Source organism: Stegostoma tigrinum, chromosome 8 (assembly GCF_030684315.1).
Source record: "Stegostoma tigrinum isolate sSteTig4 chromosome 8, sSteTig4.hap1, whole genome shotgun sequence".
In the NCBI taxonomy this organism is placed as follows: Eukaryota; Metazoa; Chordata; class Chondrichthyes; order Orectolobiformes; family Stegostomatidae; genus Stegostoma; species Stegostoma tigrinum.
This window is the reverse complement of record NC_081361.1, coordinates 47,983,061-48,000,972: the sequence shown is the minus strand read 5'-3', so window position 1 is coordinate 48,000,972 and position 17,912 is coordinate 47,983,061. Positions and strand designations below refer to the sequence as shown.

General features: G+C 42.4%; 1 protein-coding gene across 15 annotated transcripts in view; it reads left to right on the top strand.

Annotated features, from left to right (window-relative positions):
* dock7 (dedicator of cytokinesis 7) overlaps positions 1–17,912 on the top strand; it is a 173,041-nt gene that overhangs the window by 62,794 nt on the left and 92,335 nt on the right. For all 15 annotated transcript variants that reach the window (XM_048539932.2, XM_048539944.2, XM_048539943.2 and 12 more), the window contains exons 14-18: positions 666–828; positions 9,731–9,848; positions 12,080–12,150; positions 14,445–14,583; positions 15,429–15,530. In XM_048539932.2, coding sequence (XP_048395889.1) covers positions 666–828; positions 9,731–9,848; positions 12,080–12,150; positions 14,445–14,583; positions 15,429–15,530 — 593 coding nt within the window. The remainder of the gene's footprint in view (positions 1–665; positions 829–9,730; positions 9,849–12,079; positions 12,151–14,444; positions 14,584–15,428; positions 15,531–17,912) is intronic.

Below are 17,912 nucleotides of genomic sequence, written 5' to 3'. Positions count from 1 at the left end.
CTTCCCTGGTATGTTGGACAGACTGGACAAGAAGGATATACTTGCCATGGCGGGATTTGCCATCGAGCTACACTAGACAAACCTTGTGATTGCGGGAGCGTTTTATTGGGAAACTGGGCCAGTGTTCTTCAGAGTTTTACTGGGAAACTGGGCCAGTCTTCTTCAGAGTTTTGGAGAATGAGTGGTGTTCTTATTGATATTTACAAAAATCTTATAGGACATCTTAGGTGGATGTAGCTGAAGTATTCCCTGGGTTTTTGAGTGCAGGACTAGAGGACATAATCTCAGAATATGCAGTGGGTTTTTTAAGGCTGAGATGAGGAGGAATTTCTTGGCTCAGAGGGTAGTGAATTTTTGGAACTGTCTACCCCAGAGGGCTGTGGAGGCTCAAACATCGCACGTATACAGGATAAACAAAACTATAGATTCCTGGAGATTAATGACATCAAGATGCTTGTGTGGGAAAGTGACATTGAGGTAAACGATCAGCCGTGCTTTACTTGGTGTGGGGGGCAGGCTCGATGGGCTGAATGACCCACTCCTGTTTCTATGACAACTTAAAAAACAAATCTGAAGCTTCAAGAGCAAATCTTACCTTAGTTCATTTTTCTTTAGAGTGTCTTTCAATTTTGTTAATATTTCTTTTTGTTGCCATCTGTATATAGCTCAGCTGAAAATCGATATCTCACCGGCTCCAGAAAATCCCCATTATTGCCTGACTCCTGAATTACTGCAAGTGAAACCATATCCAGATACGAGAGTCAGACCAACGAAGGATATCCTGGAATTCCCATCAAGAGATGTTTACGTGCCATACACCACATACAGGTGTGAATGATGGTCATATTTTTAAATCAGTGCAGTGCATAAGTAATTGTCACTTTTTTTTCAAAAAGAACAATGAGGAAAGGTTTGCACTATGTGCAATTGCATTCTGTCATTTATTGAATACGAGTTATATAAAAAATACTTGGTCGTGTGCTGCTGCTAAGTTGTGAAAAATTTGAGATTGCATTGTGCTTCAGGACAGTGGATTCTTCTTTGTGTGAGTTAGCTAATTTTGTTGAACAGCAGGGGGCAGCAACGTGTTGTCCTCCTTGCAACAGAAGTATGAATTTGTACATGAAGCCAGTATAAAATTACAAATCCAACAAGTCAAATGCTGGACTGAAATTGGTATCTGAATGCACTGTGTCAATTATAACTTGAATTTACGTTGTCAGCTTTTAACCCCACCTTGCTTAAAAATTCCTCTCAGTACAGTACAGCATGGGACGTGCTGCCTATGCAGTTTTGAGTAAAGCTAATAAGGTGAACTTGGATACTACTTTTGCAGTAGGATTTTGAGACTTTGTCTATAATCGCATTAACTTTTAGAAAGGTGATTCTCACCAAGGTGATGATTACTATTTACAGATAGGAATCTGAGTCCCTTCCTTACCTGACAATCCATTGGGATTTCTGGATAACTATCTGATGTAGAGATGCTGATTGATCTTTCAAACTAGTTTTCTCCTTTTATTCTTTTCTGCTGCCCTATAGGGTGCTTATTTATCTCTTTCTGTATCTTGGGAATGCTACAACATTTTATTTGTTGTTTTGGGAAGAAATTGGGAGTGGATAACTGTAAATAGTAGGACAATAAGGTTAAAACCTGCAGGATTCGGTGCATGATGATGTGAGACCATGGTTTCGATGAAAAATTCCGTGTGAAATGTTACTTTTTAGTTATCATTTGGCCTCCGTTCTTATTTTTTGGTGTTCATTGTTTTTCTTTTCTCTAAACATTATTTAACCCAATTAAAGTTTAAATTGTTGTGTTGTTTGCGCTATATTGTCTTTGAAGTATTAATCTTTACGTAAATATTTTACACATTAAGAGGAACTTTTTGATCTTTAATGTCTCTTTGTAAAAATACCTCTGATCAAAAAAGTCATGTTTTTACTAAGTAATGGAAAACCTCAATATCTTTATCACAGTTATATAATGGGATGAGTAAAATATGTATAAAATGAAAATGTTGCGGAGTTACTGATAAATTAGAACAAACTGTTTTCAGTTTAATTTTTCAGACATGGCCTGTAATTATTTTGGATGAATACAAGGACCGAAGGAAAGTTGTTTTTAATAAACCAATGTTCATAGACAATGGAAATAATTTCAAAAGGTTCTTTAATCTTTGGACTATTGATAAATCATTGATTTGTATGGCTAGTTGTAATTATTATGTATAGACTGCAAAGTTGACTCAGTAAACATTTCAATACTCACTAAGCTGATCCCTGTTTAATGATAGTAAATGTAGAATGTTAACCGTTGGTTTGTAAGAGAAGGAGGGAAGAAAAACTTCTAGAAACAAAACCTGAAATTGCTCAGAATTGGCAGTTCTGAGCAAAGGCCACTGGACCTGAAACATTGACTCTGATTTCTTTTCACAGATGCTGCCAGACCTGCTGAGCTTTTCCAGTGATTGCTACAGCCCTGGCTGTATCTGCTACTTTGGTCAAGAGACCATTTTTCATGTGTGAACCTAAATAGTAATAGTTGGCGGTAACTCAACTGAGACAATATCACACTTCTGTCCATGCACATCCACAAACACGCTGCGATTCTAATCAGAGCAATCCCAAATTGTTTCCCAGCTGAGATTATCAAACTCTGTTGAAATTAGACATTTCAACTTTTGACCTCCCGGACTTTCTTGAAATTTTTTCATTCAGGGTTCATGAGCACAGGCAGCTGGACCTGTATTAATTCCCTGTCCCGAAGGTGCAGTGTGCTGCCTTTTTGAACTGCTGTAGTCTCTTTGCAGCAGATACACCTACAGTTGAGGAGGGAGTTCCAGGATTTTGACCCAACACACTGTGGGAGCGTTGATATATTTCCAAGTCAGGGTGGTGTCTGGCTTGGAGGCGAATTTGAAAGTGTTGGTGTTCCTATGTAGTTGCTGCCATTGTCCCTCTATATAGAAGTAGTTGTGGGTTAGGATAGTGCTCTCTAAGGAGTCTTGGTGAATTGGTGCAGTGCACCTTGTGGATGATACACACTACTGCTGTTGTCCGTCAGTGTTGGAGATGGTGAATGCTTATGGATGTGAAGCTATCAAGCAGGCTCCTTATGGTGGCACAGTTGCACAGCAGTTAGAGTCGATACCTCACAATGCCAGGGACCTGGGTTTGATTCCAACCTTGGGTGACTGTCCATGTGGGTTTCTGCCGAGTGCTGTGGTTTCCTCCCACGGTCCAAAGATGTGCAGGTTAGGTGGATTGGCCATATTAAATTTCCCCATAGTGTTCAGGGATATGTAGGCTAGGTGAATTGAGGGGGGCGGGGGAGCGGTGAGGAGTCTGGGTGGCCTGCTCCTTGGAGGGTCAGTGAGGCACATTATGGGCCGAATGGTCTCTATCTGCACTGTGCTCCGTCCTGGATGGTGTCCAGCTTCTTCAGCTCCTTATGATGGGTGGAAGTTCATTGATGAAGTAGCTGAAGATACTGGGCCTATTTGATTATATGCTAAAGCAGGTGGCACATTTGTTTCCCCACACCGGGGCAGCATTTCTGAGATATACCTGTCAACCAGTCTCTGACACAAAAACTGTTCAAGGGGTATGATCTTTGCCGAATGAGAAACTGTTTCACTAGTATGATACAGCACTGACATTGTCTACAGTAAGTCTTTTGGATGGAAAATGCCCACGTGGATGACTATTTCTAAGGCACCTCCGCCCATCTGCCAGTTGTAAGTGTGATACTAATAATTTTCCTAATCCTATCTATTTTCATTTCACCACTATAAATGATATCAAGATCCTTCAATGCATCCAATTCAATCTAAGTAAATAATTTCTTGCGTGGCCCGAAGAGTATCCTTTGTTTATATATACACGGGTTTTGTTAATTTTTCGGTTGTGTGAGTGCCATTGGCAAGGCAACCACCTTGACCATTTACAGCTCCATGCGATATAGGTAAACCCACATTACTTTTATGGAGGAAGTTCCACGATTTTGACCCAGCAACAGTGAGGGACCAACAATTATAGTTCAAAGTCAAAATGATCTGTGACTTGGAGGGGTTTTGCATGTGTTGATGTTCCCAATTGCCTACCAGCCTTGTTCGTCTAAGTGGTAATAGTTGTTGTTGCGAAAGGAAGTGTTGAAGGAGGTTTGGCTAGAGTGCATCTCATAGCCATAAAACTACCGTGTATCATTGGTGAAGGGATTGAATTTAAAGGTGATGGACGCTGTGTTGATTCAGCAGGCTGATCTGTCTCAGATGATGTTGGGTATCTTGGTCATTACTGGAGTTGCACCCATCCAGGCAAGTATTTCTTCACACTTCTGATGTTTGCCTTGTTCATGGTGAACATGGCTTTGAGGAGTCAGGATGTGAGTTACTGCCAGTCCTTGCAGTATTTATATAACTAGTCAAATTTCCGGTCAATGGTAGAGTCCATGCTGCTCATATTGGGGGACTGGCTGTTGGTAGTGCTGTAAAATAGAACAAGGAGATGGTAGGGTTTTTTTTATTTGAGATAGCCATTTTATTATATTATTCACTATGTAGCCATCCCAAGACTGAGTTTTGTCCAAGTCTTGATCTGTGCGGGTACAGACTGCGATAGAATCTGAAGGATTGCAAATGGTACTGAACCTTGTTCAATCTTGAGCAAACATTTCCCCATCTGACTAAATGATCAAAGGAAGGATATTTATTAAGCACTTGAAGACATTTAGACTTAGGATACTACCATGAGGAACTCCTTCAGTGATGGCCTGACAGTTTCAAATGCAGCATTAGTTGGAAACTCTTTTCTGCAAATGAACATTGTTGCTGAGCCAGTTCATTTAGACTCTGAGATTGATTAGTTTCAATTAAGATAAGATATCCAGGGAAATGGTGTTAAAGTATGGAATCTGGTGACAGTCAAGTCATGCTGAATGACAGAATGAAACTTAAGGATAAGTGTTCCTTTCCCATTGTCCTTCTTAAATTAATAATGTGGCTGGAAGGGTTGGGTGGTGAAATTCTAGTGTAAGTTAAGAGTTAATATAGCATCACAGAGCCAAAGAGATATACAGCACGGAAACAGACTCTTCGGTCCAACTCGTCCATGCTGACCAGGTGTCCGAAATAAATCCAGTCCCATTTGCCAGCATTTGGCGAATGGCCCTCTAAAGCCTTCCTATTCATACACCCATCCAGATGCCCTTTAAATGTTGTAACTGTACCAGCCTCCACCACTTCCTCTGGCAGCTCATTTCATACACACACCATCCTCTACGTGAAAAGCTTGCCCCTTAGACCCCTTTTAAATTTTCCCCTCTTACCTTAAACCTATGCCGTCTAGTTTTGGACGCCTCCACCCCAGGGAAAAGACCTTAACTATTTAACCTACCTACACCCCTCAAGATTTTATTAATCTCCATAAAGTCACCCCTTCGCCTCCAATACTCCAGGCAAAGTAGGCCCAGTGTATTCAGAAGAGGAGACCAAAACTGCACACAGTATTCCAGGTGTGGTATTACCAGGCCCTGTACAATTGCGAGACATTGCCAATCCTCTCGCTGTGAAACCCAACATAGCATTTGCCTTTTTTATCACTAGCTGCACCTGCGTGCTTACTTTCAGTGACTGGTGTATGAGGACACCCAGGCCTACCGAGGGAAATTGTTGTTACAAAATTAACGAGCTACATAAACGAGGAATCATGCTTGGGCTGTTTTTGGTCTCAAGGTCTGGGAAGAAACATATCACGTTTTACACTAAAACGCATATACTCTTAGAGATGGGAACACCTTTTCCTCCAAATTTTTGTCTTTGTTTTGGTCTGTTCAGATAATTTGCTTTCAAGACTGCCTAGAATTTATACTTTTGAGGCTTTATATTTAGAACTCTTCGTAATATTAATCTTTTAAAAACCAAAGAACTGCAGATGCTGGAAATCAGGAACAAAAGCAGATATGGCTCAGAAAACCCAGCAGGTCTAGCAGTATCTGTGGAGAGAAAGCAGAGTTAACATTTCGGAATGGGGTCTGAAGAAAAATCACTGGACCCAAAACATTATCTCTGCTTTATCTCCTAATATTAATGTGTTGATTTGAGACTTGAACCCGTAACGCAACAGGCACGATATAGTGCAATAACTCAGGGAACTCGACTTACGTTATGAATCATAGCTATTAAAGCAGAGCTGCAACTTTATAGGCACACCACAGCTCTTGGGTTTTTGATTCAGCATAGGGCACAGGTCAACACCCAGAATCTTGTCTCTTGCAAAATTCAGCTTAAGTGTTGATTTCAGGGAGTTTTGTGGAGGGATTGTCCCGTGCAGTTCTCTACAGTATGTGTCCTTATGAATGCACCTTGTCTCTAAGGCACTGTGCTTGGACTGTTGGGTGCTCACCAACAACAGAAGTTCCCCTGTCCCCACCAGAAGCTTTCCAGATTTGCAACACCGGCACTGTGCTGTGCACCAGGTCAAATAATGCCAGCCAGAAATATCCCTTCACAGAACAGAACATGCAAGACCAATGATAAAGAAAAGCTTCTGAAGACACCTAGGTGACATGGGTGACATTTCACTGGAAATAAAATCTCATAATGGTAAATGTATTGGCTCTTTCGTATCACCTGCCTGGTTAAGTACCGTAGTAACTGCAGGTCAAAAACAAAGATACACAGGCTCCCTGTCCTTACAGTCATATCATGTTAGAAACCTGTCTGAAGGAGTGCTGCACTTTCCCTAAGGTCCAGAGTAACATAACATCTTGCCATTGTTCAATGTGGGAGCATCACATGTTGGAAAAGCTTCATGACATTCACTTTTATTGAATGACAGGAAAAGCAAGATCAAATAAAAACTAAAATTAAAACAAAATCTCTAGCTTGCCTTTCAAAGAACAATTAATTTAATTTCATTGAATGATAACCTCACCCAACTCACATCTATTGGGAGTGGATGTCGGTTAAGTCCTATCTAGCTTGTTGCGTCGAACACTGCACCTACATCATCCTCCTGCACAATGTCCCCATCTTCCTCCACAAAACTCTGGCAGCTCTTCAGCGTCCATCACATCTCTGCTTTGCCTGCTCTAGTTTTGCAGAGCACAACATGCAAGGATTATGTGGCACACTGTGTCTGGCAGTCTGTGTCCCAGACTGATCCAATGACCACCGAGAAAGAGCAGGCTGCATTGTATCTGTGTGCTGTCTTAGTTAAGGGGCTGCATAACAAAGTCATCAACCGTTGATCTGGAGGGTAACCCCTGAGTGCCAGCAGCCACCTTGTAAGGCATTCAGCCCTTGAAATGAAGCAGGGACTTGAATGTTATTAAGCATATACACATCATGGCAGCTTATAGGGTCATTGGCACAGATTTCTAGGGCATAGTAAATATGATCACGGATGACTTGTACATTTCCTGAGTGGAAGCCTGCTCTATTGATGTAATCTGTTTCGTTATGCGTGATGTGATGCTGTCAACATGACTTGTACAGTCCAAAGTGTCCTGCCCCTATTCCTGCACTTGGGGGAATCCAGCTATCTTGGCAAAGCCTGCTACCATCTGCAGTACTAACCTCGTCACAAGGAAACAAGATGAAGTAGTATGATCTGACACAAATTCTCCCATGATGCTTACTGTGAAGGGCTATTTCTGGCCAGCGGTGTTTTACCTGGTGCACAGCTGGTCTTTAAATATTGCTCCAGTGGTGCAAACCCAGGAAGGTCCCACTAAAAGTGAGCACTTCCACCATTGGTGAGCACCCTAATAGTCCAAGCACAGTTAAAACAGCTTTGATATTTTTGTAGATTGAAGATTGAGAGGTCACACTCAACACCAATGGATCTTGGAAGCAGCCTGCTGTAGCTGATCTATTGGTCATGGTTCTAATGAACCTCTGCGGGGAATTTCAGAAACAGGATCTGACCTTAATAATGTGAACAGTTAACATTCACATGATGCACAAATGACAGCTTACCGTAGTCCCTACCATAGTGGGACATGGAAAATTTCAACAAAGAATAGAATACCCTTTTCTTTCCATGTGTACTCGATTGTAGGAGTACAGTGAAAAACTTTTACAATGTCTGCCTTCTTCTGGCAACATCTGAAGTACAAGTACCTAGGTACAATTCTTGGTACAGCAGTGGGCTAAAAGTAATTGCATTTCTTCACAGAGTTGAAAAATAAGTTTAAAAATTAGACATCAGTAAAGAGTTGACATTACAGTAAGGTAGGAAATTTCAAATAGATGTCACATTGTAGCAACTCAGTGCAGGGCCTCTGCTTGTGGTCCGATCGCCTGTGCCAGACTGCAGTCAAACAGCTGTCTCCGCTCCACTCCAAACCCCAGTCCGATCCATACTGGCACTCAGCTGCTCCAAGGTATGGTTGAAGAATGCCTCCCGCACACCAGTCTTCATCTGGGACTTGCTGTCTATGCACTGCTCTGGGGCTACTTCCTCACGCTGCACCGGGGCTCCCAGCCCATATCCTGCTTTAGGGCTCGCTGCTCCGGGGCTCCCAGCCCACGCGCTGCTCTAGGGCTTGTGGCTCGCTGCTTGCACTGCTCTGGGGCTCCCAACCCATGCACTGCCTTGGGGCTCACTGCTCATGCTACTCCGGGGCCCCCAGCCCTCTCAGTGCTCTAGGGCTCACTGCTCGCGCTGCTCAGGGGCTCCCAACCCATGCGCTGCTGCAGAGTGCACTGTTCCGGGGCTCACTTCTCTGGGACTTGCTGCTGCCTCCTGCCACTGCTCCAGGATTCACCTGCGGTGCTAAGGGGATAGAAGAAGGAAAAAAAAAGAGAAACAAAGTAATAGAAAGAAAAAGATCAGGTGGAGCAAAGGAGCTCTGACAGGAGCATCCTATTCTGCTATCATCTTGCACCTTCAAGAGACCCATGAGATGTGTCTACGTGGATCTTTGATAATGTGGACCTTACTCTGATGTATGCAGCATAAGTCATGTCATACAAAAACAGCAGAAGGTTGTAAATGCAATAGGATTACTGAAACCTTCTCATCTCCCCTTTTCCAGCACCCTTGTCACTGTCAGTCCCTGTCTCTGTTTTGCTCACTCTCTCTCCCTCCTGTCTCTACACCCCTGATCACCTTTACAGCTTGTGGTCAAATACCTAAAGTTCAAGGTGAGAGAGCATTAGCTCCTTGCCTTTGAACAGCTCCTTGCCTCAAAACACCAGAGACCTGTAGATGAATTGCAGAAGTCGACAAAGTTAAAGTGAATACCACTATACAGCCAAACAGTTCAAGGGAAACTAAGGACGGGCAGCAAATGCCAGCTTTGCCAATGATATCTCTTACAGAAATTTTTAAATGTTGAAATCTGGTTCATATGTGACTCTAGATTCATAACAATTTAGTTGACTTTTCACTGTCGTCTGAAATGTCAGGGCAAAGCCACCTTCTGCGTGCAGTTAGAGATGGCAGTGCCCTGTGAACAGTTAGTAATAAAGACAGATCGGAGATCAAGTGTTTATCGTAAACAGAATCATCAAATCTGTTTTTGGTTCCATGTTTCAGTCCTCAATTTTTTGACACATTGAACTGGATCTTACAGCTTTTATCCAGTCATCTTAAAGATTAAACAATTTCTACATACCTTTTTTGTTTATTTGAATTTCATTACAGCATTGTGGTGTCATTGATAAAAGAAAGCTTCAGCTGTATGTTTACGTTTCATTAACTCTGTCGTTTAATTCCACAGGAATTTACTTTATGTGTATCCCCAGAGCCTCAATTTTGCAAATCGTCAGGGGTCTGCCAGGAATATTACTGTGAAAGTGCAGTTCATGTCTGGAGAAGATCAAAACAATGCAATGCAGGTAAAACAAATGTTATCAAACCTACATCACAAGGTGTGGGGCTGGATGAACACAGCAGGCCGAGCAGCATCTCAGGAGCAGGAGAGCTGACGTTTCGGGCCTAGACCCTTCATCAGAGAGGGGGATGGGGTGAGGGTTCTGGAATAAATAGGGAGAGAGGGGGAGGCGGACCGAAGATGGAGAGAAAAGAAGATAGGTGGAGAGGAGAGTAGAGGTGGGGAGGTAGGGAGGGGATAGGTCAGTCCAGGGAAGACGGACAGGTCAAGGAGGTGGGATGAGGTTAGTAGGTAGGAGATTGAGGTGCGGCTTGGGGTGGGAGGAAGGGATGGGTGAGAGGAAGAACAGGTTAGGGAGGCGGAGACAGGTTGGGCTGGTTTTGGGATGCAGTGGGTGGAGGGGAAGAGCTGGGCTGGTTGTGTGGTGCAGTGGGGGCAGGGGACGAACTGGGCTGGTTTTGGGATGCGGTAGGGGAAGGGGAGATTTTGAAGCTGGTGAAGTCCACATTGATACCATTGGGCTGCAGGGTTCCCAAGCGGAATATGAGTTGCTGTTCCTGCAACCTTCGGGTGGCATCATTGTGGCACTGCAGGAGGCCCATGTTGGACATGTCGTCTGAGGAATGGGAGGGTGAGTTGAAATGGTTCTCGACTGGCAGGTGCAGTTGTTTATTGCGAACCGAGCGAAGGTGTTCTGCAAAGCAGTCCCCAAGCCTCCGCTTGGTTTCCCCAATGTAGAGGAAGCCAGACTGGGTACAATAGATACAGTATACCACATTGGCATTAACCTCTGCTTAATATGGGAAGTCATCTTGGGGCCTGGGATGGGGGTGAGGGAGGAGGTGTGGGGGCAAGTGTAGCATTTCCTGCGGTTGCAGGGGAAGGTGCCGGGTGTGGTGGGGTTGGAGGGCAGTGTGGAGCGAACAAGGGAGTTCACGGAGAGAGTGGTCTCTCCGGAAAGCAGACAAGGGTATGGATGGAAAAATATCTTGGGTGGTGGGGTCGGATTGTAGTTGGCGGAAGTGTCGGTAGTTGTCAACTATAATTGTCAACTCCACTTTACTGCCTTTTCCTGTTAACTCTTGAGTCCCTTGCTGATTAAAAATCTGCCTATCCCATCTTTGAATATACTTAGTGAGCCAGTTTCAATAGCCCTCTATGATAAAGAATTCCACAGATTCACTAGTCTCTGACAGAAGAAACTCCTCTTCACTTGTGCCTTGAATGTGTGACCACTTGTCTTTATGTCCTGTAGTCCTTGACTCTCATACAAATGAAAACAACCTTTCTGCATCTACCCTGTCAGTTCCTCTAAGAATCTTGTAAGATTCAGGAAGATCACTGCTCATTCTTCTAAGTCCCAATGAGTACAGGCCCAAACAATACAACATCTCTTCAGAAGAGTCATACAGACTCAAAACATTAACTGTGTTTCTTTCCGCACGGATGCCACCAGATCTACTGACTTTCTCCAGCATTTTCTATGTTTGTTTGTTAATAGGTCATAGAATTGAAAAGCAAGGAGATGATGTTGAACTTGTATAAGACAGTTGTTAGACCTCAGTTGGAGAATTGGGCTCCACATTATTGGAAGAATGTGAATACATTGGAGAGCGAGTGCAGAAGCACTTTATCAGAATGGTGAGAAATATTAATTATGAGGATAGATAAAAGAAGTTGGCACTGTTCTCCTTAGAGAGATGAAAGCTAAGAAAAGATTTCGTAGAGGTTGTCAGAATCGTGAGAGAAGTAAAGAGTGTAGATGGGGACAAACTGTTCCTTTTTGTAAAAGGATCAAGAACCATAGGGAACAGATTCCAAGTGATTTGCAAAAGAAGCAAATGTGAAGTGATAAAAAAAATTTCCACACAGCAAGTGGTTAAGGTATGGAATTCACTGAAAGTGTGGTGGAAGTAGGGTCGATTGAGACATTCAGAAGAGCATGAGATAATTGTTTGGATGGAAGTAATGTACAAACATACAAGGAAAAAGCAGAAGGTAATGAAGAGTTGGTGCAGATAAAAGTAGATGAACTGACCTCCTTCTGTGCCGTAACACTGCTGTCATTCTGTGAACCATGCAGTAATGCGCTGAAGTATCTACCTGGATTCTCTGTTTCCCTGTAGAGAGGCTTGAACCCATGGATTTTTGACTCAGATGCAAGCCATTGCTAACGCTTAAATAATAAATCTTTGTTGAACTTTTCTCACACAACTGATTTTATTACCGTTTCAGGTCATCTTTGGCAAGTCAAGCTGTGCAGAGTTTATAAAAGAATCCTATACCGCAGTAATATACCACAACAGGTAAGAAAATCTCGAGAAATATTTCTGCCTTGTTTGCACGTAAGCTTACAGTGCACTCGAGCACAATACCAGCATTATAGCAACGTATGTAGAAAAATAGTTCAGTTTAGAATTACACAGAAGAGAAAGAAAAATAAACATAGAAATCAGATACTCATGTACAGTGATTTAAGTTTTATTGAAAGGAATGTTTCATGGAATAAATTGAGCCTTTTTCCTTTGCTGCTTATTTTTATTCACCTTTTTTTCTATATACTCTTTCACATACCAAAAGCAATACCAGTTTTATGTTGAGTAAGTGTCATATTTTTGAAGGTTTTGTCACTTCAACTAGTGAAGGTGTCATTGATGGTAAAATGTTACCAGTACGTGTTGCTGTCATTCAATTCATAAAATTACACAACTGAGAACTGTGTAGTATGACTTAGACGAAAATTTCAATGCACAGCCCTTAAAACAATAAAAAGATTTCTGTAAAATTTTAAAACATTACTCCTTGTTAGGCTGCAGTGGTCACCAGCTAGACAGGCGTGCATTATTTAAACTGTTCAAGAAGATGTAAAGGATCAAATGTCACGATTTGAACAGAACCTTGACTGCCTCTTACTCAACATTCACCCTTCATTTGACACCGCTGTTATATTTTGGCTATAATTGTGCTTGACTATAAAGCAATAGAGACTGCACTTCAAATTTAATTCATGCTGTGGAAATGCTTTGATATATTTTGAGAATTTTAAGTGTATTTGAAAAATGCAAGTTTATTTTTTCTTGCATGAGAGTATTTCTGTTCATGTTTGCCTAGCCATGTGGGGTATGTTCAGAATGTATTCTTTGGAGAGAGTTGCCTCAAGTTCAGTTATCTCATTGAATTTGAGTTCAATAAAAATCTGGAATTAAGTGTCTAATGATTCAAACAACATCTTGGCAGATTCCACAAATTTCTCAAAAGAACAATCCCAGCTTCAGTGATCACTGTCAGTCACAAAAATCCTTTTAAAATGGCAGTGTGGAAGCAGGCCATTTGGCCCAATAAGTCCACACCGACTGTCTGAAGAGCACCCCATCCAGACCCATTCCCTGTAACCCTGCATTCCCCATGTCTAATCTGCCCAACTTACACACCCCTGAACACTATGGGCAATTTGGCATGGCTAATCTACCTAACCTGCACATCTTTGGACTGTGGGAGGAAACCGGAGCACCCATAGGAAACCCACACAGACATGGCGAGAATGTGCAAACTCCACACAGACAGTTGCCCGAGGCTGGAATCGATCCTGGGTCCCTGGTGTTGTGAGGCTGCAATGCTAACCACTGAGCCACCATGCCACCCATAAAATCCTTTCCTTCCAAGGGATTTCATCCCCTCTCTTTCAAGGATAAAGCTTTTGATTTTCCTTCAACTGCCACACCAACTCAGACTTTCCAAATGTCTGCTTGCCTCTCTCAGTTGCTCAATTGCTATTTGTGGACTGCATCCCACTGGGTTTACAAGTCTGAAATCACCAGTTTGATTACAACAGCACACAGCACTTTCTGTGCCCCAGTTGTCAGTTCTATGGAACAGACAGCTTCATTGACCTGATGTTTGCTCCAGGGCTTCTCTGAGCCCTAGCTCCTTCAGCAGCAATTGGAAATCAACCATATTGCTATTCTGAGCGTAAGCTCCCTACAGGCTCATTAAAGATGACAGAGCTGCACTTTGGTCACATGGAGCTTGTGCCGTTCTGCTGCCAATTCAGCTCCGGGCTGCTATTGTCATGTGGACTCAAGTTCAAACCATCCCCAGTCCTGTGGTATAGTGTTTTATGCTGCACACTCAGTCACACCGGCAAATTTTCATGCCAAAACTGGTATTGTGGTTGCAGTTTTGATTTAAAAATAATTGCTTTAAAATCCTTTGCAAATTGCTGCTGTCTGTGTAAGTGCTGGAGCTCTGGGAAAGCTGGGAGTTATAGTCTTCTGCCCTTCAAATGCACAGTTTGAACTTAAGAATAGACATTCCCTCATAGTTTGTGAATGAGCACTTTCTGTATGGTGTTACTGGATGTTAGTTGGCAATGGAAGATTATTCTCTTCCTTAGCTTAGGCTGCTTATTTTAGTTACAGCAACTAGCTAGAATCAGTATCTGAATCCTTCTAGTAAATGAGGTGGGGTGAGTAACTCGGTGAATGAGGGAACCATGTGAGACTTCTGAGATGATCAACATTGTTGCTTTTGGATAATTCAGCTCTTATCATAATGCACAAAGGCAAAAGATTTTTTTGTGTGAAATGCCTTCTTTTGATAGATCACCTGACTTTCATGAAGAAATAAAAGTCAAACTTCCGGCTTATCTGACGGATCACCACCACCTGCTGTTCACCTTCTATCATGTCAGCTGCCAACAGAAGCAGAATACACCCTTGGAGACCCCAGTTGGATACACGGTACTGGACACATTTTCTGATTTTGTGGCATACAACATGGCGACAGTGCTTATGCAATAGTCAGAAATAGAATTTCAAAACCTTAAACTTCTCTTATGTGAATGCTGTTTTTAATTCTTCTCCCACAACCACTTCTCTCTCCTCCTAAATGCATGGACTGCCATACTTTGCAGTATCTTATTGTGTGAGTATAAGTGAGTTTTTTGAGCTCAGAGAGGTAACATGTGACCAAGGCTAATATGTTTGTACTCAGTGTCCACACACATACATGCACTTTATAGCATGTGCCACCAGCTAGCAGTCAGGAGTGCGAATGCTTTCTTTTCCTCAGCTGAGTATGCTTAGACCCCAGATAATGTACCTTTTTGGTCCCTGTACTTTTGAACTATCCTGCAGAACTCAAAGCTATTTTAACTGCATTTGTTTCAACTGAATTTACCAAGATCGCACTTTAATCCCACAATGTACTAAGAACATGCAAAATACATGCTTGTTGCTGTTAACAAATTCCTCTAGATACGTTACAGCACATGGTACTGGAAGGACATTACTTTTTGTTATTAATATAAAGCTCTTAATTTCCTGGCATTGGCTCATTTCATTGCGGGGAACCTCAGTGACATACATGCACTTTTTTTTTAACAGTTTCAAAGTAATATCCTTGGATATCGGTAATTTTTTGCTTATTCACCCACGCAGTCCCAGGAAAGTGTAATTTTTGGAAATAACTTAAGTTTTGTCACCACACACACAAGCAGACACAGATGCAAGCAGATGCACAGAATGTGATTGCTACAAATTGGTTTAAGCAGTATTTTTGCTTATTTTTGTCCCTTTCGTTATAGTGGATTCCAATGCTGCAGAATGGACGCTTGAAAACTGGTCAGTTCTGCCTTCCGGTGTCTCTTGAGAAGCCTCCACAATCTTACTCGGTGTTATCTCCAGAAGTAAGTTCCTGAAAATAACTCAAACTTTGGATTACCTTTTTGTCTGTGTTATAGTTAGACAGGTTTACTGCTTGATGGGCAAGGGTGACAGGGTGATGCAGTAATTTAGTAGACTGCCCTTTCATCTCTGACAACAATATTTGCGTTCCACACCTGCCGACAGTAATTATATATTTATTTGTTTTATATTTGGATGTGCATTTCTTTTGCTTTGGGGAATAGTGGGGAAGTGTTGGAATGATTAGCAGGCTGATAATTAACCTGTGGCACCATGTCATGAATGCTCCTTTTGTTGCCAAAAAGTGTGACTGGAATGTAGAGCTTTCACCTCAGAGGTAAAGCAATACCTTCTGTGCTATACCTGTGTAGTGCTGTGTGAAATGCAGCACATCAATCATGTTAGATGCAGGAAGTTTATAACATCACATGGCTTTTTTAAAAAAACAAGTTTACTTTGACCATTTCTGCTTTGTGCATGGATAACTAGAGACATAGGGATGAATTTTCCCATTCTCTGGATCATGTGGACAGTGGCAAAAGTATGGTGATGTAAAGAAAAAGGAAATCAGATTTTGAACTGAAGATTTGACTGGTGAGATAAAATGTTGCTAGTAAGCAGTGAGAGGCTACTTGCATGCTCCAACATCTCTTCATTACATCATCTTGCGTCAGCTATATGCAGCTTGCTATTGTCCCACATGTGGAGAGAAACTGGATAGCAACAATCTCTGATATGAAAATCAGGGTGGGTACCTGGCAGCTCCAGCTAACCACATGTCCCTCCAGACCTCCATCTTACGCAGCATTTCACAGCATCACATGTCATGTTGCAGGACCATAATCACCTTCATCCTCTGTCTCTGGAGGTTGGCATTGGACATGCCCCGGCCTCACCACGTCATCAAGGCACATCTCCAACTCACTTAGACAACAGTTATCCACTTAAGTGCTGCACTTTGGAGTGCATCAGCATCTTGCATTGAATTGCTGCTGCCACGTCACTGTGGTCACGGAAACAGGTACCCATCCTGTGGATTGGAGCAGGATCCATCTCGGGGCACTTCGCTTGCTCGTTTAATGCTCCCTCAGTTTGCACCTACTTGGATGTTCACAGGATCGCTGTCTCATTCAGACCTTACCTTATATCTGTCTTGCCTTACCTTTTAGCATAGATACAAAACCAAGAAGCATGTCGCCATTGGCAGCAGTGATCAGCCAAGAGGTGAACAAATGCAAAATACTGAGGATGTGGGAAATCTGAAACAAATACTGGAGAAACTCAGCAGGTCTGGCAGTATCTGTGGGGAGAGAAACAGACTTATACGACTTTTTTCCAGAACTGGTGAATACACAGCAAGAAGTGGAATTGGTTAAAGGGACAGACTTGGTTGACAGGGGACAGGAAGAAGGATGCACATGGACATCAGTATCCCTGAATGTCTGGAACTTGCACCTGAGAGGATTAGAAAAAGTTTCTTGTTAAAGTGTTAAATGAGATGAAGCATGAAATGGAACGACAGACTAGGACAGCTTGGAGACAGTGATGCTGATGGGGAGAAAGGTTGAGAGTGTGCATGTGACAGCGCATGGCACTGAGTGTGGATCTCAGAATAAGGTAGGAGCAGCTGCCTAGTGTTGAATGCCTTGGAAATAGCTGAAATCTTGGATGAGTTCAGAAAATGAAGGATGGAACTTGAGTTGGAATCCGTGTGGGGTAAGGACAGACACTGAGGAAGGAGATGTGCCTGTAACAGCAAGTTTCAGCAAATACTTTATCCAACACTAGGAGAAAGATGGAAAGCAATGAAGGTGAACAATCCAAAAGATGAAAATGGAAATTCCAAGTAGAGGAGAAGAGAATTTCTTCAAGGAGTGCATAACTAGAAGGGAAGTGACAGTGAATTAAAACTCGAATAAAGATAAAGTGCTGCAGATGCTGGAAATCTGAAGCAAACACAGGGAATCCTGGAGAAACTCAACAGGTCAAGTATATTTGTGAAGAGAGAAACATTTTGAGTGTGATGTGACTTTTTAGAATGGAATGGGGATGATGCTATGTTGTGCTGTGCAATGTTGACGTTATTCCTCCAGCATGTGCAAGTAAACACACTGTGTTTCAACTGGGAAGCCATATCTAAGTCTTAAGTCTAGTTATGTGGCACTATCATAAGTCAGGGGTCACTGGCACAGTAAGTCAAAACCTGTTCTGCACGTGGTTCATCAACCGTTGGAACATTCAGAATCTGAGGTGCTGTTTCATTAAAATTCAGGGATTGAGCCACAATCAGTATTGCAAATACAGCGCAACAGGTCAGGGATAAGTGTTAAGTCAGTGGTAGAGCTTCATAGAGATCGAGGTGTTCAACCCTAACATCAGTTAGG